The sequence below is a fragment of the Populus euphratica genome, unplaced genomic scaffold (genome assembly GCF_000495115.2).
Source record: "Populus euphratica unplaced genomic scaffold, PopEup_1.0 scaffold5.1, whole genome shotgun sequence".
NCBI classification, from domain to species: Eukaryota; Viridiplantae; Streptophyta; class Magnoliopsida; order Malpighiales; family Salicaceae; genus Populus; species Populus euphratica.
The window spans coordinates 3,819,735-3,844,432 of record NW_011499848.1 but is presented as its reverse complement, the minus strand read 5'-3'; the positions used below and the strand labels follow the sequence as shown (position 1 = coordinate 3,844,432).

The window sequence follows — 24,698 nt, the reverse complement described above, 5'->3', positions numbered from 1 at the left end:
ATCACATTGTCTCCATTTATAAACGCAAGATCTTCAAATTTTAATTAAAAAGAAAAAACCAAAGTGAGTGTTCTCTCCAGCAAGCCCCCCATACCATGGATCCACAGCAACAAAGAGCAGGGATTCCCCAGCGCGGCACTCCTCCTCAAACCGGCGATTTCTCTCCAATTCTCACAGTCTTCCTCTCCTTCATCGCCATCTTCGCCTTGGTAGTCGCTTTCTCACCAGTGTTTTTAACTGTTTCAGCATCCTCTTTATATGTAGCAGTGCTGTGAAATGCATGTTTATGTAGACGGTCTGTAAAACGGTTTTTGTTTTTGCTAAATAATGATTTTTTTTGGTAAGTAATGCTGTTCCAGGCTTGTTATAGATGAGCACTTTTAATTATGTATTGAAACATGTGTGCTGCGTTGTTGTGGAGAATTTGATTGTGATTTATTTTCCTCATGTGGTTTGATTTTCTAATTTTGGAATGTAGTTGAGCTAAAATTTAGGGATTTCACAGTCTGTAAATGCATTATTATCTAAATTTAGGGATTTCACAGTCTCTAACCAGCTATGCTTAAGTTTAGTTGAATCGGACTGTGGTCTTCTATACCAAATTTGATGGTAAATTGACTTCATTAATCATCTCCCTAGCTTCTACATCCATCTTTCATTTCGTATTCGAACTCGAATTGTTTCGTTGTTTAATTCTCAACAGACCAAGTTCATGAGTGGATGGATGCTCTTTAATATTTTAACTTTGTTTGGTTAAAATTATAGAAGTCTGTTGAATTTTTATAAGCTGGAATATCTGCTACTTGAGAGTGGAGCCAGGGAATTTATGACGTTCTATGGAAATATTATAGATAGTGATTCCATCGTCATCAAATATTAAGAATAGTTTATCCATCTTGCACCAAGTCCCAGAAGGTCATGTTGGGGTATATTGGAGAGGAGGTGCCCTTTTACAGACAGTTACGGATCCAGGTGTGAATACATGACTGTTTATCCAACTTGCATTTAGTGTTCCTGGCATTTTGCTTGTGGAATCATATTTTAAAATTTTCAGGTTTTCATCTAAAGTTGCCTCTGATAACCCAATATGAGCCTGTTCAGGTGACACTTCAGACAGATCAGGTACGTTTTATTTTCCAAGTCATGGATTGAGAGCTCTGTATTGCTGTGTTGACATTTGAATCCCTCTTGTATCTCAAAAAAATGCAGGTTAGGAACATTCCATGTGGTACTAAAGGAGGAGTCATGATTAACTTTGAGAAAATCGAGGTGAGGCCATAAGTCGTGGCTTTTTATTGACATCACAAGCTGCTTAAGGCTTGACAATCTCCATTTATATTTGCTGCCTTTTCCTCTTAATACAATTTATGTGCATTCTTGAAATGCTTTTCTCAGGTTGTCAATCGGCTTGGTAAGAAATATGTATATGAGACACTACTGAACTATGGCGTGCAGTATGACCACACATGGATATATGACAAGATTCATCATGAAATTAATCAGTTCTGCAGCTCTCATACTCTTCAACAAGTTTATATTGATGTTTTTGATCAGGTTTGTTATGGAATTCTAAACAAGACATACTGTTTACCCAATAGATCATTCCCTGGATGGTGGTTGTGTCCATCAAGTATGCTTTTCAAACGTGTCTTAAAGTTGATTTATATTTCTTCCTGCTGCTTGTATCCATTTTGAGGAAAGATCAATTTCACTATCTTTCTCAGATTGATGAAAAGATGAAAGATGCTCTTCAAGGTGATTGCACACGTTATGCTCCTGGAATTGAAATAATAAGTGTGCGTGTCACAAAGCCTACCATTCCAGAAAGCATAAGAAAGAATTTCGAACAGATGGAAGAAGAACGCACTAAGGTATGCTACACTCTTCTCAGTCAAATGAGTTTGATATTCATTCTTTTACTTTCCCTCCACTGAAAGTTAGTTTGAGACATAAAAGACGATTCAGTTGGTGATGAAAATGTTTTCTGAGATTACTGTGGATATGAAGGCTCTCTCTCTCTCGGACTGTTCATACATGTATGTTTTAAGGTTGTCTATTAATGTGGCTTTAGCAGAGTGATATAATTATGAACATCGTAGAACCTCATTCAACTGAGCAACTTGGATGCTATGGTGGGCACATTCAATTTGACATTCCTAATTTTCTGCGTGTGAAATATTTATCACGCATGCATCTGTGAGAGTGATTGATTCAGATTGTGCACTGCTGTTTAGGTCTTAATTTCTATTGAGAGACAGAAATTTGTTGAGAAAGAGGCAGAGACAACAAAGATGATGGCTATCAGTGAGGCTGAAAAGAATGCCAATGTGAGCAAGATTCTCATGGAACAGAAGTTGAGGGAGAAAGACAGTGCAAGGCAGGAGCAAGAGATTGAGAATCAAATGTATATGGCTCATGAAAAGAGCTTGGCTGATGCTGCATTCTACCGGTGAAAACTCCCTGTTTCCTTTTTCATGTTGGTGTCTTTCAGTCGATTTCTTGAAAGTGGATTAATATACTTGCTCTCTCTCTCTCAGCGTCTTGAAAGAAGCTGAAGCAAACAAGTTGAAGCTTACTCCCCAGTTTCTCGAGCTGAAATTCATTGAAGCCATTGCTGATAATACAAAAATTTTCTTCGGGGACAAGGTTTTAATCTCTCTCTCTCACACCACATGCACGCACATGCCTGCCCGCCCTAACTACACAAAAATTTAACATGACATTCTTTTTACAGGTGCCGAACATGGTTCTTGATCAGAGACTGCTGGGAAATTTTCTGCAAGGGATGTCTGGAGGGATGGCTAGAGAAGTGGTCTCGGAAGAAGTGTGAAGAGAGAGATTGGGAATACAGGTTAAGAGTTCGATCTCCAATCTGTCCATCATGTGTGGCCGATAGCTGTATTCCCATACTGCTGCAAGGCAGCGATGATAAATTAGTGATTGCATTCCGTTTAAGCTTGGTTTGGGGATGAGCTATGCTTTTTGCCTTCAATTAGAAGGTTGCTACCAATGGTATATGCGTTACGTGTGTACTCTTTAATGTCATTGAGAGAAACAAGCTAGTTATGTTTTCTTAGGTTAAACATTCGTGTATATTGCTGCACGTTCTCTATTTGCTCACTCATGACCAGTCCACACACTAAAATTGTAGTGTCACGCCGTAGTATTTGGTACCTAAGATTTGCAAGATTGCTTAATTTTAAGAGAGAGGGGACCAAAGTTTTGATTGTGACGTACTGGGTCCCCCAAATTTATCATAGATGAGTCCAAAGCCCTGTTTATTTTTACGTGTTAAAAGTATTTAAAAAAATTAAAAATTTTTATTTTTTTATTGTAAATTAATATTTTTTAGTATTTTAGATTATTTTAATATGTTAATATTAAAAATAATTTTTTAAAAATAAAAAATATTATTTTAATATATTTTTAAATAAAAATTATTTTAAAAAGGTAATAGGAAACTTGAACTAATTAGCCAATTTATTTAAGTGCTGATATCCTGCTCAATAAAAAAAAATGATGGCCCCCCTCTCGGAATGGATTCTCCAGAGCATAAGGATGGTGACAACTGACAAGGGAAGCGCAATAAAACAGTAGTTTTGGGAATTCTGAATGGTAAGGTGTGATGGGTGTCCAAGTAAATCGTCTGCTATTTTTGGTTGAAACTTTTCAAATGCTGCTCTGGCTCTTCGATCTTTATCTTTTTTTTTAAAAAAAAAAAAACTCCAGCTCTTTGATCCGCCTGGACTCCCGGGAGTCTGGGCTCTGTGTGTTTGAAGAGGCAACAGAGAGAGAGCGTACGAGAAATGATTACATACATTTTGTCTCAAGTTGATAGTTGCGAGATGAGTTTCCACAACACCAATCTGGATTTGCTCCAGCAAGAATTATTGGTGACTGTTATCAATGGAGTAGCTTGGGGTAGAAATAAATGGAAATGCTGCTCTTAGATGAACAACAATGGAGGATAGAAACGGTTAGAAGGACAGAGAAGGAAAGCACGATACGGTTTCCCGGATTCCCTTTAATTCATTGTATTCAAAATATGCATCGCCAGACAAAGTCTGTTACAACTATATATATCCCGAGCGTTCTCTTCTAGAATTATTCCTTGGAACATTCAGGAACAAAAGAGAATGAAAGGCAGCTAGTAAAACTGATTGAAACGGTGCGTAAAGGGAAACTAAATGAAACGCTGCGAATAACCGTTAACAAAACGGTGCGTTTGTGTAACGGTCATGAGAGTAACGATCCATCATCTAAATTCTAAATTTGGTCTTTCCCTGTTATTCCTTCTTCTTCTTCGTTCTGGACTCCTGACATTGATTGATACTCTCAAGTCTCAACCAAAGAGCTTTGTGTATAAGTTTGATTAGAAAATTAACAAAAAGTTGGCTTGATTTGGTTTCTTTGTTTTCTTGAAAACAAAGAAGCAAATTGAAACAAGTCGAAAGAACTAAATTACTGGATATATATATATATATATTAAAGGCTCGTTAAATATTAAAGCATATAATAGGCTCATTAATTTAAACAGCTTGGCTAAGTTTTGCTAGGTTTTTTGACTCAAACCAAACCATTTGAATCGATGATCACTTACAGGTAAATCATTAATTTTTGTGAAGTCAATTAGACTACTAGTAGAAGCCACTTACAATTATTGTTTGGAACTTAAATATCATAAATGTAAAGGGGCTTAAAGATAAGATGATAGAGTTAAAAGGGTTTGATGGTGGGTTTGGTTTTTCCATAAAAGTTTTTTTTATTTTTGATTAATTGGGTGTTCCAGTGTATACATATTTCGATTGATTGTACGAAGTCTTAAAATTAAAAATTATGTAAATTTTAAGTAAATATGAGATTTATAATATTGAATAATCTCTAAAAATACAAATATAAAACCTCATAAGTTAACCTGGCTGTTTTTTTATTAATTTGCTTAGTGGGCAAGTAAAGTCAGGGAATTTAGAGGCTGTTTCGGACTCTATTCTATGTATTTTGAGGGAACAAGGTGGAGAGGATTCGAATTTTAGTGAGGAAACTTATTGACAAGTGGTAAAACGATTTATGAAAGATGGAAGTATTAAGGGTTTAGCAAACTTGATCATTGAAGCTCGGAAGTTGGATTCAGCAATTAATGTGGCTGATAAATCCACTGGGTTTGGTATTGTTAGTGCCTGTGTTAATCTTGGATTATCAGATAAAGCACACAGTATTGTCATGAAACGGATGGTCAAGGTGGTTCTGTAGGTCTTGGGGTCTTTGTGCCAAACTTGTAGGCATATTGCAGGGTATAGAAAAGCTGAAGCTACGCAACTGGTCATGGAAATTAGCAACACGGGGCTTAAGTTAGATGATGGAAGCTACAATGCACTAATAGAAGCATCAATGACAAGCCAAGATTTCCAGTAGGCTTTTAGTCCGTTTTGGGATATGAGAGAGGCCAGAACACCTGACCTGAAAGGAAGCTATTTGACAATTATGACAGGTTTAATGGAAAGCCAGCGCCCTGAACTAGTGGCTGTTTTTTTAGATGAAGTTGTTGAGGACCCTCGAGTTGAAGTGAAATGTCATGACTGTAATTCAATTATTTATGCTTTTTGTAATGCTGGGCGACTAGAGGATTCAAAGAGGACTTTCAGAAGAATGACTTTTCTCCAGTTTGAGCCAAATGACCAAACATATTTGTCCCTAATTAACGGGCATGTGACTGCAGATAAATATTTCGGTGTTCTGATGCTGTGGAATGAGGTTAAGCAAAAGTTCTCACCTGATATAGAGAAGGGTATTAAATTTTATCACAGTTTGGTTATGCTTTCCTATTTGCTCTGGTAAAAGAAGGTTTCTTTGATGCAGTGATGCAAGTAGTAGAAAAATCTCAGCAGATGGAAGATTTTTGTGGATAAATGAAAGTACAAGCAAGTATTCATGGGGAGTCATAAGAAGCTGAAAGTATCAAGTTGAGAAAGAGGAACGTCCGAAAAACGGAAGCGCTTATTGCTTTTCAGAATTGGGCTGGGCTAAGTGCGTGAGTTTCAAGGATGTCCCATGGTTAGTTGTCTGCTTGAGCTTTTGCTCACAGTTTTACTACGATGCATAGAATTCAAATTGGAAGCGCCTACTTTCAATCAAATGAAACATGTTTTCTTTTATTCAAATGACCTGAATGGAATAGTTTCCAGATGATTCCGTGTTCCCTTTGATTTCGAGTCATGACAGGATTCAGTAAAGGACTGTCTTCTGAGACGAGGCCAGTGCAGTGCTTGTTTCAATTAGAAGAGTTTAGTTGCACCATTAAGTTCCGCCATGTGTATTCTGAGGGCATTTCACTAAGGCTGTATCTTCATACTAGATCTACATGCGGTATTGGTGGATGAATCAGCTGATGGGAGCTGGATTTTCTTTCCATTCGGGAGTCCTGTTGAGCTGTCAAATTCAACGGCTAAGAAAGCAAGATAAACCTTGTCAGCTTTTCAGGATGACATTTTGCTGCTGTAGCTGTAAAATTTTCTTTGTGCTCTAGTATGTGTTATTTTGTATTGAAATATACATTCAAATTCTTTCTACCCAGTGTGAATCTCTAGAGATTCTTTCTACATGGAGATAAATTGGAAATCATATCGCTGTGTGAATGGGCAGTAAAAATCACGTTTCTTAAGAAAATGTGTTGCAGGTCCACTTGCATTAGTTGAAAGTTACTGGTCATAGTGTTCACATTAACAAGTGTGTTTCTCTTCTTTACTGTTTGCTGGGTCTCCTGCTGGATTGCAGGTCCACTTGCATTAGTTGAAAGTTACTGGTCATAGTGTTCACATTAACAAGTGTGTTTCTCTTCTTTACTGTTAGCTGGGTCTCCTGCTGGAATGTACGTTGCTTTACAGCTAGAACCCACATGCACATGGTTTGCTTTTAGGAAGCAAAAGAAGGAGAAATTTGAAAGTGGTCTCCTCCACCGAAAGGAACCATCAACTCCTTCCAAATATCACTATAAAACTATTATACTCTCTAGTGAAGTTTCTTCCTTACTTTAAACTTGCTAATATCCAATTCTCCACAAACTCTCACCAATGCCATCCACCTCAAATGCATGGATCTTCACCTGCATTCTTCTCTCCCTCCCCGTGCATTTCACCATCTCTGCTGCTGTGCATCCTATCCCAATAAATGGCACATGTCATGACACTTGTGGCACAATGCCAGTGAAGTACCCCTTTGGCTCCGGATTTGGTTGCGGGCACCCCGACTTTTCTAGATATGTAAGATGCAACTCTGACATACTAGAGTTCTCGACTGGAACTGGAATTTACAATATCTCAGAAATCGATTACACAACTGGTTCCTTAATTATCACAGACCCCTTCATGTCTACTTGTAGTTCAATGCAGAACTCAGGAAGCTTTAGCCTGGATCGAGCTAGTCCATTCTCTTTAACGGGGGAAAATATATTTGTCTTGCTTGGATGCTCAACCAATTCTCCTTTATTTGATCCAGCTGAAGATTTGTGTGCTATGGTGTCGCGCTCCCGTGTATGCAGAGGGCTATACTCTTGTAAGGGAGTGACAGGAACAGGGTTGCCACAGAATGCGCCACCTTCCACTTGTTGTGTTTACGAGTCACCTATCCAACTAGCAGGCTACCCGTTGGATCTTCCAAAGCTCCAATGCTCTTCTTATACATCAATATACAGTTTCGGGGGGAGTGAGGGGGATCCAGTGAAATGGAAATTTGGGATTTCTCTGCAATATAATGATTCATACTATTCTAATTTATGCAAAGATTGTGAAACAAGCGGGGGCTTGTGCGGCTTTGCAGGTTTTGATCAGTCATTTGCTTGCATTTGTAGGAATGGGAAGAACACCTCCACTAGTTGTTTTGGCCAAGGTTAGTTGTTCACCATTCCAATTCTGTTCTTCGTTTTCTCTTTCTGTAAGAACCTGTACGCTGATGTATGCCTTTGATTGATTAGGCTATGCCTGGAGCGGGACACGGGAGTCAAAAATTCAAACCAAGCTCAGTTTTGGAGGTAAGTGCCTTTTGTCAAACTCTCCTTTTTATGCTGATCAACTTTAGCACTAAAAGTTACTAAAAAAGAAGGGGAAAAAAACTCGCAGAACAAAATGTCTTCTGTGCTTTGGATTTTTTTGCAGTGGCGTGCTTGACTGCACCTTTTCCTATTCCCTCAAATCATGGCACTCATGTCACCTAGCTAGAGAGTGTCAAGTTGGCCAAAGAAAGAAACAAAAGGTCATCTAAATGGTATATCCGTTCTTCATTATTTGATCGCCTGGAACCCTGAAAAGTTGCTCCCAGATTTTCTTTTCCTCTCTTATTTTTGCCTTGTAAATGCGCTGCTGGAAGACTAAACAAATTTCGCTCGTGGGACACTTGCCCCCACAAAAGTAAAGGAATCCCGAAAAGTCAAACAAATAACTAGCTTAGCCCATCCTCAAGTGGATTCCCTGCTTGTTATCTTGTAACCATTAAGTCGTATTTTGGTGCTCGACGCTCGTACTTTTTCTCATCGCTAGCCTCCTTTCTTTACTTGCACAGATGCTAGTTACATGTCCTCATCACTTTCTCAATTTTCTATTGCCATCCAGGAATCTTGCTCTTGTGGCTGGCACTTTCTATTTGAAGATTGGAAATGAAAGATCTCCAGGAGTAAGCCTAGAACTTAATCGCTTCTTAGGTCAAATGCAGCACTTTATTCTCTAACTGACAGGAAAAATGTCCTGATTCTGCATCTACCTAGCTTACTGCATGTCATGATTGTATGTTCCATTTTTGTTTAAAGTTCAAACTTCAAAATGGATAATACGTTCTGTATTACAGCTTACTGTTACCGTTACTGATAACTGATGATGTACAAAATTTTCAATTTGCTTACGAAGAAGATAGATGTGATTGGATAATAGGTTCATTATTTAATTCTTATACTCTGATTCATTTTCTTTAAGTAAGGTGACTGGTAGTTTAAATGTAAAAAGCTAGGATGACTAGTTAAAAAATAATTAAAATAGTTTTTTTTGTATCTTTAATTAGGTCACGTCAAGAAATAAATATAACAAAATTATTAAATTTAAAAAAATTCATAATTTAAGTTATGAATTTGATAAAATACTGATGAAATTTGGGTTGGTCCAATATATTACTATATCAATATTAAAAAAATATATCTTTTTTAATTTTTTTTAAAACCAAACCTATTTTTTGTTATCATTTAGTTATTTTTAAACTTGTTAAATCAAGTGAGTCATGTTGGAATAATTTCCATGTAATTTAATTTGAAACTCTGAGTTAAGCAAGAAATTAAGTTAATAGATTTCAAATTGATTTATTGGGTTAGATTTAATAATAATATCAAATAATTTATTGTAATGTGAACATTTTTTTATTAAAAAATTTAGTTTGATAACAACATAACACGACCATTAAACTAGTAATATCTAATATAATATATTATGAAAAAAGAATGATAATAGGTAGTCTAATTTATTATATGAGTGATGAGGTAAAATTTTCAAAGAATAAAAGAAAATAAATTATTTTAGTCTGGATATCATGATCGTGACTAGCACACAAGCATGATGTTATGAGAACATCCTACCTATATTAAATGTTATAACATACATATTAAAAATAAGTTATTTAAAATGTTATAGTATTTATAAATTTTTAAAATATTATATTATTCAAAACTAATAAAATCAGTAAAATTTAAGTGCAAAATCAATAACGAATGAATACCTAGATATAAAGTAAATATATAAATATTTAAAAAATTAATTATTTGTACCTATTATATAATCAATATACATGTTTTTTTTATATTATATACATGTTAGATTATTTTATTCACTTAGAAAACAAAAACAAAGGGCAAGAGGATGCAAAATTGAAAACCATTGAAGATCACTAGAAAAAATGTCAACAACATTTATAACGGATGCAGTAAAACTCAAAGAAATTGATTATCCAAAAACAAAGTAGGAATAACCCTAGAGAGTGACGCGGGTGGAAGTGAAAGATAAATAAGTTTATTACATATAAAGACTCTCATAAATTAAAAATATCACAAGTATAGAAACATTCTTATAATTTTTAATTTTATTTACTTATGTTTTCACTTGGCAAAAGACTACGATAACTCATTATATAAAAAACCTAGAAAAACTCAAATAATATTAAATAGAGGAATAAAAATAAAAAAAAAATATTATTTTTGAATAGGAATAAAACAAAAAAGGAACCATAATAAAGAATGAGAAATATTTATTTTCCTAAAAAATCTCATGCCTTATTCTTCATGGGTTGGTAGAAAATCATCTTTATGTTCAGTTTGCAGTGCTCAATCAAAAATATTTATATATATATAAATCACCTTATTATGGGTCCTTAATATTTGTATGTGTAAAATAACATCATGAATATTTAATCCAATATATTTATGCAGAGCGTCTCTTCACAGGTTTCTAACACAAGGTTTTTCAACCATAGTTTTTTGAAGCACATATCATAGTAAAATAATTATTAAAAATTATTGGGTTGTGATATCAACCAACACATATAAAACATATAAAAGTAAATGATAAATAAATTTGTTACATGTTAAAATCTTTAAAGACTAAAAATAAAATTTTAAAAATCTTTAATTTTATTTATTCTATATCTTCACTTATCAAAATATTATTATATTTTTTATATAAAAAAATTAGAAAACTTTAACAATACTAAATAAAAAATATTTTTATTTAAAAACTGTACGAAACAATCTATTTTCCACCTGGAGTTTTTTCACAACTTCATGAACGAGATACTTGTATCTTTTGGCCAGGGAGGTTTCCACAAGAAGCTAATTTTGGAATCTTTTGATGTTTTTATTTTTATTTTTATGAGAGGTGTCATTGATCACATCCATATATTCTTGAATTTGAATGTGATTCCGTAATATTGACAATTACCGAGGATCCCAGTTTATTATTTGACTCGTGGTTGACACGGCACTGGCTGTAAAATTCAGAATATGGTGGGAGTGCACCGCACACAGATTGTATTCTCTTACCGTCACCGGACCAAATTTAATGCCCCGACATATAAAAATATTATGTATTTATTTATTATGGTATTTATCTATTCATCTTTTTTAGCTTTCCAAGTGCAAGAAAATCTCCTACTATTTTTAATTTGTTTTTGGTGCGCGCGCAGTGGGCGTGTTTCCAAAGGATTTTGTGACGTTGTTATCTCCTCCATTGATTTCAAAGTGTTAAGAAACCGAGACAAACTTCGGCATCAGACGACAAATTGGACAGTGTTTTCCTTAATTTTATTGCTGTTTATTTTAGGCAAAATGATTGCCTAAAATAAAATTTTGCTCTTATACTTAGCTTATAAGCATAATTCTTGAAAAAAAGAAAAGAAATGTTTATGCAAATCAGAAGCATATTATCCTGTTTTCACCCCCTTTTACTTGCAATCGCCCGCGTGTGTGTCTCTCTCTCTATATATATTTAGAAATGTAGACGTGATTATTTTTGAAATTTTATTTTATTAAAAATACATAGAATAATATTTTTTATTTTTTATACTGTTTTTAATATTAAATTATTAAAATAATAAGAAAATTAATTTTAAAAAATTAAACTCTTGCGAAACTCTATTTTAGCCGCGTTTGTGGACCCCATCTAATTTACGATAAATAGGAAGAAAAAAAAAGGCGTACCAAATTCATTTTAAGCATAATATAGTATTGGAAAAGAAAAACCCTGCAGAAAGAAGTTGGGAAACTGTGCCGTGTGGTGTACACACCTCGTATCATGTGCCCGGCGATATAGCTCCCCGGCGAGGCAACCTTAAAACAGTTGACTCTCCGCCCTTCCTTATTGGACATTTGTTGGAATATCCATAAGAAGATTCCAAGCCTGCTCATGTTTGCTGCTACCACTACTATAATTTGCCATCTCCCTCTTATGTGATCAGTCAGTCCAGCTTCTTCTTCTTCTTCTTCTTCTTGCTAAATAGATTCAAATTCAATCATAAACCCGATACTTTTTTCCCCTGTTATTGTTTTTTTTTATTATTGTTGTACTATACTTCTCCTACTAGCAATTCAGGATTGTTATACTGGTTAGTACTTTCTCTACTTCCTTTTGGTTGCGTAGCTCAGTTCTTATGCTGCCTGGGATTTATACGCGCCTGTTGGTTTACTTTTTTGGTCATAGTTTAAAATTAAACCTCATTTTTCATGAGTTGTCTTAGATGTTAGCTAAAAAGTTTCGATGTGATCGAAAAGTTTGTTTGTTTTTTAATTTCAGATATTGGGTTCGGATGATGAGAGGATTAGAACTTGTCTTCTTTGCTATTCTACTGGTTCCTGCAACTCTTCAAGTGGCGAATTCACATGCAGAGCAACCTCTTTCAAGAATCGCTGTTCATAACACAAGACTTCAACTTTTTGAAAATGCTTATATTAAAGCCTCCCCTTCAAGTCTTGGACTCAAGGTAGGCTTTTGCAGCAGCGGTTATTTTATTCAGCTCCCATAATATGACGAAAGCTTCTTTTTTTTTTTGCTTTTTTTTAATTGCAAGATGTTTGCCTATTTTGGAAACTGAGATGTTATTACTATATCCTCTGGGTTTTGAATGAAGTGATACAATGGCCAAGGTCTGACAATATGGAGAAATCAATTTGTTATGTGATTGGAAATTTCTTTCACTGTTTTAGGGGCAAAATTCTGATTGGGTTAAATTGGAGTACGCTTCTCCAAACCCATCAAATGACGACTGGATAGGAGTGTTTTCTCCTGCTGACTTCAGGTACGTGTAGATTTTTGCATCATAAAACTGGCCTGGCTTCTTAAATTTTGTTATAGTCAAAATCTGCCATGTTTCAAATGGTATTCCTGTGAGTGTTTGAATAAATTCAACAATTATCGAAGTGAGAATGCTTATCTTTATCAATTTCCAGTGCCTCTACCTGCAACCCTGATGATGGCTCAAAACAAGCTCCTCCATTTTTGTGTACTGCACCTATTAAGGTTCATCCTGACCTCTCTTCCACAAGACTTTTGCTCTTTAACCTACCCTTTTTCTTGAAGTGACAAGGGATATCAATACACTGTGTTAATATTGCAGTATCAGTATGCAAACTACAGTAGTCCAGGATACACAAAGGAGGGAAAGGGGTCGTTGAGGCTTCAGTTAATTAACCAGAGATCAGATTTCTCTTTTGTGCTTTTTTCTGGAGGTTTAACGAATGTATGCTTTTGATTTTCTCTGCTCTTTACTTGCAATGTGACAAATAGATTATTTCACATAAAGTAAATGGCACCAATGATTAATTTTCCTATTAATCTTCTTCTCGCTTCTTTCACAGTTCTCTGATTATTTCAAATTTATTTGATGAGCATGGTTGTTTTGGTATTCCATCATGGTTGACCATGCTGCAAATTCAATCTAATTATCCGTTCTTTCATAATAGCCCAAGGTGGTGGCAGTGTCAAACAAAGTTGCTTTCACCAATCCAAATGCGCCAGTTTACCCACGCTTAGCACAAGGAAAGATATGGAATGAAGTAATGCCTACTTTCCCCTTTTTTTCCATCTGAAAGTTCATATGTGATACCTATAATACCTAGAGGAATGTGAAGCTCTTTGTTGCGTATATAAAATAGTTTTTTTATCACATTTTGATGAATTATTTATGTATGCTCCAAGCTTGTTATTAGAAATCAAGTGTTGTTTTTTTTTTTTTGTCACCTTAGTTTATAAACTTGAGTTCATACTGGGGCAACTATTTTTCAAAGTTATAACTTTGCTGTGAACTCTTATACTCAGATGACTGTAACATGGACAAGTGGGTACGGGATCAATGAGGCAGAACCCTTTGTTGAATGGGGTCGAAAAGATGGTGATCATATGCGATCCCCAGCTGGGACACTGACTTTTAATCGTAATAGCATGTGTGGTGGGTGGCTCTTTTACCTTTTCATATTACATGATAGCTTGGAATTGGCTGAAAGTGACATTAGAATGAAAGCCCGTTGTCTATCTTTCAAACTTTGAATTTCAAAGAAGTGTACATCAACTAGAATTGGCATGTCTGAAATGCTACATGGTCTCTTTTTTCATTAGGAAAACAGAAAAGAATTACCCCAACACATTTAAATTCATTATGTCGAGTAGGGTAGCATAATGGTAAAAATTTATCAATTTAGTTAAGTCTTAATTAGCAGAGTTTGCACCAACAAGTTGATTGTTCTCTAGCTTGTTTATTGTTTACCCATATGGTTGGCATTCTAAAAACGTTTTGATTGCTTCTTTTCTATTGGTAGATGATTCACCTTATCAAATGTATATGCAGGTGCGCCAGCAAGGACAGTTGGGTGGCGTGATCCTGGATTTATACACACAAGTTTTCTGAAGGAGTTATGGCCGAATTCTGTGTATGTCATACATTATCTTAACCTATAATATTCTGTGGCCCAATGTTGATTTCTGATGTGCTAACTTGTGTCGAAATAATAAGGGGAAATGGCCTAGTTTGTCCACATATAATCAGGCGAGTTTCTGATCTATTCTTATATCCTTGATTGAGTCACTTTTATCCTTATAAATGATCGAGTTTCCAATCTATCCTTCTATTAACTTTTTTAAGTCCAAATTATAATATTAAGTCATGTACATGACTTAATATTATACTGAAAATGACAACTTCAGTGGAGTAGAAGGGGGTACTGGAGAGATAGGGAAGGAGAGGGGAGGAGAAGGAGGTTTCAAATAGGGAGAGAGGACTGGTCCCGTGTGAATTAAAAATATCTTTATATGCTTGTCACGTACTTTGCACATGACTGACAAGTCCATAAAGCTCTTGACCATTTTCAGTATAATATGAAGTCATATACATGGCTGATTCAGTTCACTTAGACAAAAAAAAAAAAAAAAATTAATGGATAGATTGGAAACTCAGTCATTTTATAAAGATATAATTGACTCAATTAAGGATATAATTGAAGACTCACCCCAGTATGAAAGGACAGATTGGACCATTTCCCCCAAACAATAAATGCCCAAGCTCAGTTGATAGGAATGGAATGATGTCTTATATCATGCATGCACAAGTTAGAGTAATGTTATGCAAATATTTTGGTTTTTAGACCACTGTTTGATGAAGTGATGGTTTCCAATAGAGCACGTAGAGGACAGTAAAGGAAGTCCATTCACATCATATAGTATGAGCATCTCAAACCTAATCATTTGTAAGAGATTAGCGCTGTGTTAAAAATCTACTGCCTTACTGGTTATGCAGGTATACATACAAGCTTGGGCATAAATTATTCAACGGTACATATGTTTGGAGTCAAGTGTACCAGTTTAGAGCATCTCCATATCCAGGTCAAAGTTCTGTACAACGTGTTGTTATTTTTGGAGACATGGGAAAGGTCAGAACTTTCTCCCAAATAATTTGCACATCTAAATATAAAATCACATCCTAAACAGATATGCTCATCAGGAAAATTAATAACATGCAAGATATGCACTGATGAGACAATTTTTTCTGGATTCGGTGACCCCAATACACGTAAATCTTTTTTAATATTGTCCAATATATATTTATCTCACTCCTTTAGGAAAGAAATGCGTCAGTGTCATGTTTAAATGACTTAAATTACTAATGTTTTTCTTCAATGACTTCCACTAATGTGAACATCACTGTATGTCATAAAGTTATATCTTCTTTAACAGTTTTGAAGATTGTAAAGCGAATCAATTCACAAGCATTGGTACTCATTTTGAAGTACTTTTCACCTTGCAGGATGAAGCTGATGGCTCCAATGAATACAACAACTACCAGCGTGGCTCCCTTAACACTACCAAGCAGCTTATTCAAGACTTGAAAAACATTGATATTGTCTTCCACATTGGCGATATATGCTATGCAAATGGGTATCTTTCTATGGGACCAGTTTACTGCACAGGTTGAGCCAATTGCATCAACTGTTCCTTACATGATTGCAAGGTTTGTCACAAGTTATCTGTATTGTTTGTTTGTGCTTGTATTATTCATCCACTTCATCTTATATGGTAATTGGCATTGTATCATTTCAGCGGTAACCATGAACGTGACTGGCCTGGAACAGGATCCTTCTATGGGAACACAGATTCTGGAGGAGAATGTGGTGTGTTGGCTGAGACAATGTTCTATGTCCCTGCTGAGAACAGGGCTAAATTCTGGTATGGGAAATTTTTTAGAATTTTTTTTAAGATAATTGACCTTGAATGGTTATGGTTATTCCATTTGTAATTTTGAATGTTGATGGTAATTTAGTTCTAACATTTTTAATGGTAAACAAAACAAGAAAAATTGTGGCTTCTTTGGTTTCTTCCTCACTGAAACCCGCTATTTGGAGTTTTTCTATGACATATCAGTTATTTTTTCTTGTCCTAGAAGAACATGCCAATAATTGATTCCTAGTTTCTGCATGTAATTGTTAGCAGATATTCTGATCCTCTTATTCCCTGCTACCAGGTATTCCACTGACTATGGCATGTTCAGATTTTGCATAGCTGACACAGAACATGATTGGAGGGAGGGAACTGAACAATACAAATTTATTGAGCATTGCCTTGCTTCTGCTGATAGACAAAAGCAACCATGGCTAATTTTCCTTGCACATCGGGTGCTAGGTTATTCATCTGCTACCTGGTATGCTGATGAAGGATCATTTGAGGAACCTATGGGAAGGGAGAGCCTTCAAAAGCTTTGGCAGAAGTACAAGGTTGATATAGCCATGTACGGCCATGTTCACAATTATGAAAGGACATGTCCCATTTACCAGGTATGAACACAAGTTCCACTAGGGACACACGTCCACAAGTTATTTCTCTCTGCTCTATATGTACTAATCTGAAAGTCAGGTCGTTTCAACTTAAAGTGCCTGGCCTGGTAGTCCAAGCCTGGAACCTGAGTAGAGGCACTAATGGGGTGGATAATATTCCGGTTATTTTGCCAACATTCTTTACAAAGTCCAAAAACATACACGAAAAACAAAAATCAACTTAAAAGCCATTCACTTCTGCATTTCTGTTTTTGTAACTTGTAGAGTCAGGTCACGAAGTGAAGTCTGGACCATATTCCAGTTATTTTGCCCACATTCTTTAAAAAGTCCTGAGACTTTGGGCGTGTTATGGTGGAATTTTTTGGAACTGTATCTAAAGACCATTAATATCAGTATCTTTTGCACTAGCGCTGGGAAAATCTTGTGGGAACACAGTATTTAGATGTTACACTACTAGTTTGTGCTAGTATTTCTTTATATGCCCAGAACTATTTTTTCGTGTTTCTTGCAATAGGCAGGTTATATCTTCTTAATTGAGAATTACCTTGGAGAATAAATTGCTTGAAGTCCATGACTGTATCCATCTCTTTTTACTCGAAGTTTCTTCCTATAAACAGCAAGCTCTATGGAAACTGGCAATTCTTTTCAGTAATTCTAGTAAATGCCAATTTATGTATGTCAATAATTATCAAATAAACGTGCAACCTGGATTTATATATTCAACACCCAACTTTATCACACCATGGAACCTAATTTCTATATTCTTGTTTATCGTTATAGAATATTTGCACGAGCAAGGAGAAATTCTACTACAAGGGCACTTTAAATGGAACAATACATGTGGTTGCGGGTGGAGGAGGAGCAAGCCTTGCAGATTTCACACCCATCAATACTACATGGAGTTACTTTAAAGACCATGATTACGGATTTGTAAAACTCACAGCTTTTGACCATTCTAACCTGTTGTTTGAGTACAAGAAAAGCAGGGATGGAAAGGTTTATGACTCTTTCAAGATATCCCGGGACTACAGAGACATCTTGGCCTGCACGGTGGATAGCTGTCCAAGCATGACCCTGGCATCTTGACCTGCGTTTGAATTCAGAAAACTTCCTGTTGAGCATTCTTTGTTGAATTTTAGTATTTTGTTTTAGCCATTACAGTTCTGAATAAAGCTTCCTTTGACCTTTCTTTTCCAAAAAGAAATGTAATAATGATCAATGTTGCATACAGTTCTGAATAAAGCTTCCTTTGACCTTTCTTTTCCAAAAAAAAAAAAAAATGTAATAATGATCAATGTTGCATTTGCACAAGACTCGAAGATGTGAAAGAGGTGGTAATGCATTACTGTTCCGGATGGCAGTTTTTTGTGCGTAATATTCCTTTTCTGTAATGTGATTGTTGAAGTCGTATATATCCGTCCTTCAAATATAATTTTTATCCACCCAGTGCTTATGGTCAGCAAAGGAACTATTGAAAGAAAAGAAAAAATAGGGATATATATATATATATATATTATTTCTTAAAAAATCAAAGAAAAGAAAAAATAGGAAACACTTATATTAAAAAAATTATTCATTTTGTAGCATGGTTTTCTCTATCCTAAACAAATTTACCACCAATGTTGTCGAAATTGTGTTTTTAAAAAATAAATTTTTTTTATATATTTTAAAATTATTCATTTTGTAGCATGGTTTTCTGTCCTAAACAAATTTACCACCAATGTTGTTGAAATTGCGTTTTAAACCAGTGTTTTTAAAAAATAAAGTTTTTTTATATACTTGTATTTTTTTTATGTGATAATATTAAAAATAATTTTTTTAAAAAAATATTATTTAAATATATATTTAAAAAAATAATTTGAAAAATAACCACTCATTGCAAGATGCATGTTGAAGTGGAGAATAATTAAATCATTGACTAAAGGATTTTTATTAGTGAATATGAATGCTGCAATACAAATTCATTTTGATATTATTAATATGTAATTGGAATTGGAATAAACACTACAGAAATTCATTTATTAGAGAAACTTGGATATTTCTTAAATCTATAAATTGACTCCGTGCTTCACCGATTGATCCACCTGTCAGAAGACCGGCCCAAGTCCAGTTATGGAATTAATAACATGGGCCACAGGCCCATACACCCAGCCGTAACCATTACATTTGCGGAGTAGGATATACCTTTTGAAGATTCCATGTTTAGCCTTCTTCTTCCACTGGCTACCAATTCCTAAACGGTAACATAATTCTGTTATCTCGCAGTTAGGTATATCAGTTAATTTTAGCACTCTTCTATCCGTTTCAGTCAAGTGTCTTTTATTTTCTGAGTTTGGATATATGTTTTTTTTTTTAAGAAAAAAGACCTTTTGCTTTCTTTTATCTGTGTGTAGTTTCTAATTACAAGTTGGAATGATGAGAGGATTAAGGTTGATGATCTTTATTCCATCTTTATTAATACTTACAAATCTTCAAGAGACAAGCTCACATGGAGATCATCCTCTCTCGAGAATAGCTATACATGAAGCAACTCTTGCCCTTACTCCTCTTGCCTATGTTAAAGCCTCTCCTTCCATTCTTGGACTGACTACTGTAAGCTTCCTTGCTACCACTACTGTGGTTATGTTCTCTCTTTCTTTTTGACTATTAATTATATCGTTTCATGGTCGTTAAATTCTGTACGCATTTCAAGACTGGGTGCCATTTTGGGCTGCTGATCAGGTAGACATTTCAAGAATCCGGTGTATTTTGATGGTTAAGTTGTCTTCCTATTTCAGGGACAGAATTCAGAGTGGGTGACTGTTGAGTATAGTACTCCAATCCCGTCAGTTGATGATTGGATTGGAGTATTTTCTCCTGCCAATTTCAGGTACTTTTTAGAATAGCTTTACCTTTCGAAATCTTCTGCCAAATATATCATGCATTCCTGTCAATTAAAATACGTTTTTGTATATCGATGCGCGCGCGACGTTTATGTTTTCTTCAATAATTAGAACTGAACCAAGTTGTTCTAACTTGAGTTGTACTTGTTTCTAAAATCAGTGCTTCCACCTGCCCCTCAGAAAATCCAAGAGCTTATCCTCCACTACTGTGTTCTGCACCTATTAAGGTTCATTCCAGCGTTGTTTTCAATCCCATCCCATGCTCTTCTTCGTAGTGGAATAATTAGATTACAGCCAGTTCTTAATCTTGACTGCCTTACTTCTATTGACAGTTTCAATACGCCAACTACTCTAGTCCTCAGTATAAGGATACAGGAAAAGGATCACTGAAGCTGCAGATGATCAACCAAAGATCGGACTTCTCTTTTGCATTATTTACTGGTGGTTTTTTGAATGTAAAGCTCAAAACTTCCCTGCAATCTTTGTGGTTATGTGATAACGAGATTTGTCTCACAAACTCAGTTTGTCCACAACCAATTTTTGGTATCTATTAAATTGTTGAATTCTCCCATCACTATATGTCTGTATAAAAAGTACATCTTCAATTTTACCCCCCTATGTTCTGTTAATCGTTGCTTAATATGAAATCCTTCACGAGAGACATGGCTGCTTTGTTACGTTTTGCACATCCTTAGTTAATCCCTGCTGCAATTTGTCATTCGTTCCTTTTGTTTTCTTGTATAACAGCCGAAGCTGGTTGCTGTCTCGAATAAAGTTGCTTTCTCAAATCCAAATGCACCAGCCTATCCACGCTTGGCCCAAGGAAAAAAATGGGATGAAGTAAATCTAGTCTCTCCCCGAAGCTCAATGCATATTACATAATGATCGGGAATATGGTTGCTCTCATGCATGTATTGAGCATGAACACTACAAGTTTTGTTTCATCATATCATTCCTGTTGACATAAGCTTCTTTCCTTTTAGTCTTCCTAATTGGTTTTATTGTTTTTTCTTTAAATATTTATTACCCAGATGTTATTTTGTCCATTTTATTTGGTCCTAACTATTTTTCAAGGAGATGATATAATTTTCTTCATCATAATCAGATGACTGTAACATGGACAAGTGGATATGGGATCAGTGAAGCAGAACCTTTTGTTGAATGGGGTCCCAAAGGAGGGGTTCCCATCCATTCCCCAGCTGGGACACTGACTTTTGAACGTAGCAGCATGTGTGGTGCGTAATTCTTCAATTTTTTGGAGTTCCCTTTCCTAAGAAATGTTTTGGAATAAAATGAAGGTCTGGAACCTGAAAAAGGTGGAGTTTGAAGTTTTCCAATACTCACGTACTATACAAGTACTTTTAACGTGTTTCTAGACACAAAAGATTCATATCTTCTGTTTATCTTTTTCGATTTGATAAGGATCCAATACATATTTTATGGTCAAATCTTCTTAAAGCACACTGTTAAGATCCCAAACAACGTTTGCCTATCCACAGGTGCACCAGCAAGGACAGTGGGATGGCGTGATCCTGGGTATATACACACTAGCTTTTTGAAGGAGTTGTGGCCCAACACAGTGTACGTTGTGCTACCATATTGGCCTGATTCCTGGTCTTGATTTCTCTGAAAATTTATAATTTTCCCTCAAGTTTATTAGAAGAATAATAGATGTTGTATATTTAGTGTTCTTAATTCATCTTATTCGGTATTTTCAGAATTCCATACAAGTTATTAATGTTTTCTCTGAGAACTTGCAGATTCAAATTATTATTTACCTCACATTCAATTTGAAGTAGGAAAAAAAAGGCAAATAAACCAGTGTAAGCTCACATAAGGATTTATATTGATGGAAAGTATTCTTTCATTCTCCCACAATACCTATGATCAACAACGTTATAGTAATCAATATATCAGTTTGTTGAAAACATTAGTTTTGAAATCTAATTTATTAGAAGGAATCCTAGGCTGTCATGCCTTTAGCATTACATGCGATTCAACCTATAACATGCTTCTTGTTTGATTATTCAGGTATGCATACAAGCTGGGACACAGATTGTTCAATTGCACATATATTTGGAGTAAAGAATACCAGTTTAAAGCACCCCCTTATCCTGGTCAAGATTCTGTACAACGTGTAGTCATTTTTGGTGACATGGGAAAGGTCTGAAGCCCCTTGATAGCATTGAATCAATTTTCATGTCCTGAGTCTAATCATTGTCTTTTATCTCACTATCCCGATATTTATTATGTTGTTGTACTTTTATTAGTAATTTTATGCTCTAACAAATTTTCTATCCTTTAGACATAAAGCTGATGAACTGTTGTCCCTTTATCAAATTAAATGAAGTTTCTAATGGGTTCTTTATTAAAATCTAAACTTGCAGGGTGAAGTAGATGGTTCCAGTGAATATAATGATTTTCAACCTGGCTCTCTAAACACTACCAAGCAACTCATTCAAGACCTAAAGAACATTGATATTGTCTTCCACATTGGGGATATATGTTATGCAAATGGATATTTGTCACAATGGGACCAATTTACTGCACAAATTGAGCCAATTGCATCATCTGTCCCTTACATGATTGCTAGGTCTGCTATAAGTTAACTTGAAATTGCTGAATCACGAATTCAAGTTACATGAATGACCATTGCTAATTTTTCTTTACAGCGGGAACCATGAGCGTGACTGGCCAGGGACTGGATCCTTCTATGGGAACATGGATTCTGGAGGAGAATGTGGTGTGTTGGCTCAGACTATGTTCTATGCACCAACAGAGAACAGGGAAAAGTTCTGGTAAGGAGATTTTGCAATCTGTTAACATTATCATTTTGAAACATTAGTATCTTGTTATAGTTTGCCAAATTATCTGCCTTTAGTGTTCATACCTTTAGCTTTATGCATATTAACAGCATTCTGTTTTTTTTTTTTTCCGGTAAACATGCCATACTGTACTATTTCTAATCCATTGTTCTGGTCGCATGATCTTTTGGTATGTGAATAATTTTCTATTTAGCAATCCATGGATCAACTCTCACTATAGATACAATTCTGTATAAATTTGAAAAAAACGAGAGAGAAACTCATTTTTCTTCTGCACTGTGCAACCTTATTATCCAGATCTTGAGGATGCTCCAAAACCAAAACTTCTAACACTGCTAGACCAGCTCTTCTCGACACAGAGAAGTATGCTGATCTGATAGAGGCATAGAGCCAGAGGAATTTGGAAGTATGTTTCTAGTTATTCCTGCGTATGTTGTGATCTGATATTGAATAGTTGTTATTTTCTTAAATAGGTATTCCACTGGCTATGGCATGTTCCGGTTCTGCATAGCAGACACAGAACATGATTGGAGGGAGGGAACAGAGCAGTACAAGTTTATAGAGCATTGCCTTGCATCAGTTGATAGACACAAGCAACCATGGCTGATTTTCCTTGCACATCGAGTACTAGGGTATTCTTCTGATTTCTCTTATGCTATTGAAGGATCATTTGAAGAACCGATGGGAAGGGAAAGCCTTCAAAAACTGTGGCAGAAATACAAGGTTGACATTGCAATGTTTGGTCATGTGCACAACTATGAAAGGACATGCCCCATATATCAGGTATTACGGAACTTTATGCAGCTTCAGCTGTAAAATCTCTTGTTACTTTGCGCATTTGAACTGATTTTGGGAATTTAGCTAAAATTATTCAGAAAATTTTCCAATTGATGATTTCAATAATGTTACATTTAGATACGCCAAACTGTTAGAAACACACCTATTCTATATGCTGCTGCCCTTATTCTGAAAGCACAAGTCATATAAAGTCAAGCAAATACCCTATTGAACTGCATCTGGTAATAGGCAAATACCATTTGAGTTTTTGCAACCGTAACTTTTTCCAAAACCCAAATGCCCTCTTCAATACGCTGCATGCATGTTCATAAACTTGGATTGATTCAAACCAGCAACCAAGATCTTGGCTCTGCATTCTTTTGCTAACAATGAAATAGCCAAATCTTCTTGCTACAGAATATATGCACCAGTAAAGAGAAGCACTCCTATAAAGGCAACCTGAATGGGACGATACAGGTGGCTGCTGGTGGTGCAGGAGCGAGCCTTTCACCATTCACCACCCTCCAAACAGCCTGGAGTTTGTATAAAGACTATGATCATGGCTTCGTAAAACTCACAGCTTTTGACCATTCCAATCTGTTGTTCGAGTACAAGAAGAGCAGGGATGGAAAGGTTTATGACTCTTTCACTATATCCCGCGATTATAGGGACATCTTGGCCTGCACTGTGGGTAGCTGTCCAAGTACGACACTAGCATCGTGATGTGTATGACAGCAGAAATTTCGGTGCATGGTATATGCCGTATTGAATTATGGGGTCATGTTATAAAATTTGATCCAACCAATCCAAGGTGTAAATGGTTTTAGATCCCATTTCTTTATTTCCTTTTTCTTTGGCTAAAGCTCAAAGCATACGCAATGGCGAACTGAGATTGGCAAAATGGAAAAGGCAAAGCAAAACTCTGCTCTAGAGGTCAAAATCAATTATAGGTTTTAGGGTTTCTTTCATGCTGCATAAACTTGATTTTATGGCAGGAAACTGTCTGTCTCGCCGTGAAATTATCCTCTTAAGACCTAACCTTGAGAACTCTAATACATTCCCCCAGCAAAGGAAAGAAAAAAAGAGATACAGAAAAAAGGCCCTGAAACTTGTATCATTTAATTTATATATGGGAGTATAGATTGTCCATAACGATTTCCCCAATGAGCATTATTCCAGTCAATATTTCTTTATGGTTAACAGTATCTTGTCATTGTTTTTGGCTCAAATACTGTCTGGCGATCCTAATTAGGCTAAGTTGCCCGTTGCATTTGTTGGTAATAGATGAAATGATAAAATGACCTGCTGTTTCAGTTCATAATATGACCTGCCCGTAACATTTTCTGCAATGGGGCATCGAACATTCGAGGCCACATTCTT

General features: G+C 35.6%; 4 protein-coding genes and 1 pseudogene across 7 annotated transcripts; all 5 read left to right on the top strand.

The window, feature by feature from the left end:
- On the top strand, positions 1-20,777 carry LOC105116327 (erlin-1-like). Of its 2 annotated transcripts, XM_011013643.1 has the most exons (10): positions 1-209; positions 852-972; positions 1,055-1,122; positions 1,210-1,269; positions 1,396-1,554; positions 1,725-1,871; positions 2,235-2,449; positions 2,538-2,646; positions 2,735-2,864; positions 20,600-20,777. In XM_011013643.1, the coding sequence occupies exons 1-9, from the start codon at positions 96-98 to the stop codon at positions 2,828-2,830; spliced, it is 1,089 nt and encodes a 362-aa protein (XP_011011945.1). In that variant the 5' UTR covers positions 1-95; the 3' UTR covers positions 2,831-2,864; positions 20,600-20,777. The 2 variants fall into 2 exon arrangements, with proteins under 2 accessions (XP_011011945.1, XP_011011936.1); XM_011013634.1 differs by lacking the exon at positions 20,600-20,777 and having other exon boundaries at positions 2,735-3,154.
- LOC105116336 (pentatricopeptide repeat-containing protein At1g69290-like) lies at positions 4,930-6,645 on the top strand (annotated as a pseudogene).
- Positions 6,906-8,934, top strand: LOC105116346 (wall-associated receptor kinase 5-like). The gene is made up of 3 exons (XM_011013666.1): positions 6,906-7,881; positions 7,967-8,023; positions 8,601-8,934. Exons 1-3 carry the CDS (start codon positions 7,068-7,070, stop codon positions 8,633-8,635), a joined length of 906 nt encoding a protein of 301 aa, XP_011011968.1. The 5' UTR covers positions 6,906-7,067; the 3' UTR covers positions 8,636-8,934.
- On the top strand, positions 11,726-18,034 carry LOC105116353 (probable inactive purple acid phosphatase 1). The gene is given in 14 exon segments (XM_011013677.1): positions 11,726-12,123; positions 12,312-12,498; positions 12,722-12,813; positions 12,965-13,034; positions 13,132-13,254; positions 13,478-13,570; positions 13,833-13,962; positions 14,359-14,440; positions 15,304-15,436; positions 15,811-15,950; positions 15,952-16,014; positions 16,104-16,229; positions 16,525-16,834; positions 17,615-18,034. Coding segments are annotated over 13 exon segments (1,842 nt in total). The 5' UTR covers positions 11,726-12,123; positions 12,312-12,324; the 3' UTR covers positions 17,921-18,034.
- Positions 19,035-24,151, top strand: LOC105116362 (probable inactive purple acid phosphatase 1). Of its 3 annotated transcripts, XM_011013697.1 has the most exons (13): positions 19,035-19,103; positions 19,228-19,426; positions 19,612-19,703; positions 19,877-19,943; positions 20,049-20,171; positions 20,464-20,556; positions 20,822-20,951; positions 21,216-21,330; positions 21,748-21,880; positions 22,104-22,309; positions 22,389-22,514; positions 23,015-23,324; positions 23,736-24,151. In XM_011013697.1, exons 2-13 carry the CDS (start codon positions 19,247-19,249, stop codon positions 24,039-24,041), a joined length of 1,881 nt encoding a protein of 626 aa, XP_011011999.1. In that variant the 5' UTR covers positions 19,035-19,103; positions 19,228-19,246; the 3' UTR covers positions 24,042-24,151. The 3 variants fall into 3 exon arrangements, with proteins under 3 accessions (XP_011011999.1, XP_011012007.1, XP_011011990.1); XM_011013705.1 differs by having other exon boundaries at positions 19,041-19,426; positions 21,216-21,297; XM_011013688.1 differs by having other exon boundaries at positions 19,041-19,426.
- The last annotated feature ends 547 nt before the right edge of the window (positions 24,152-24,698 follow it).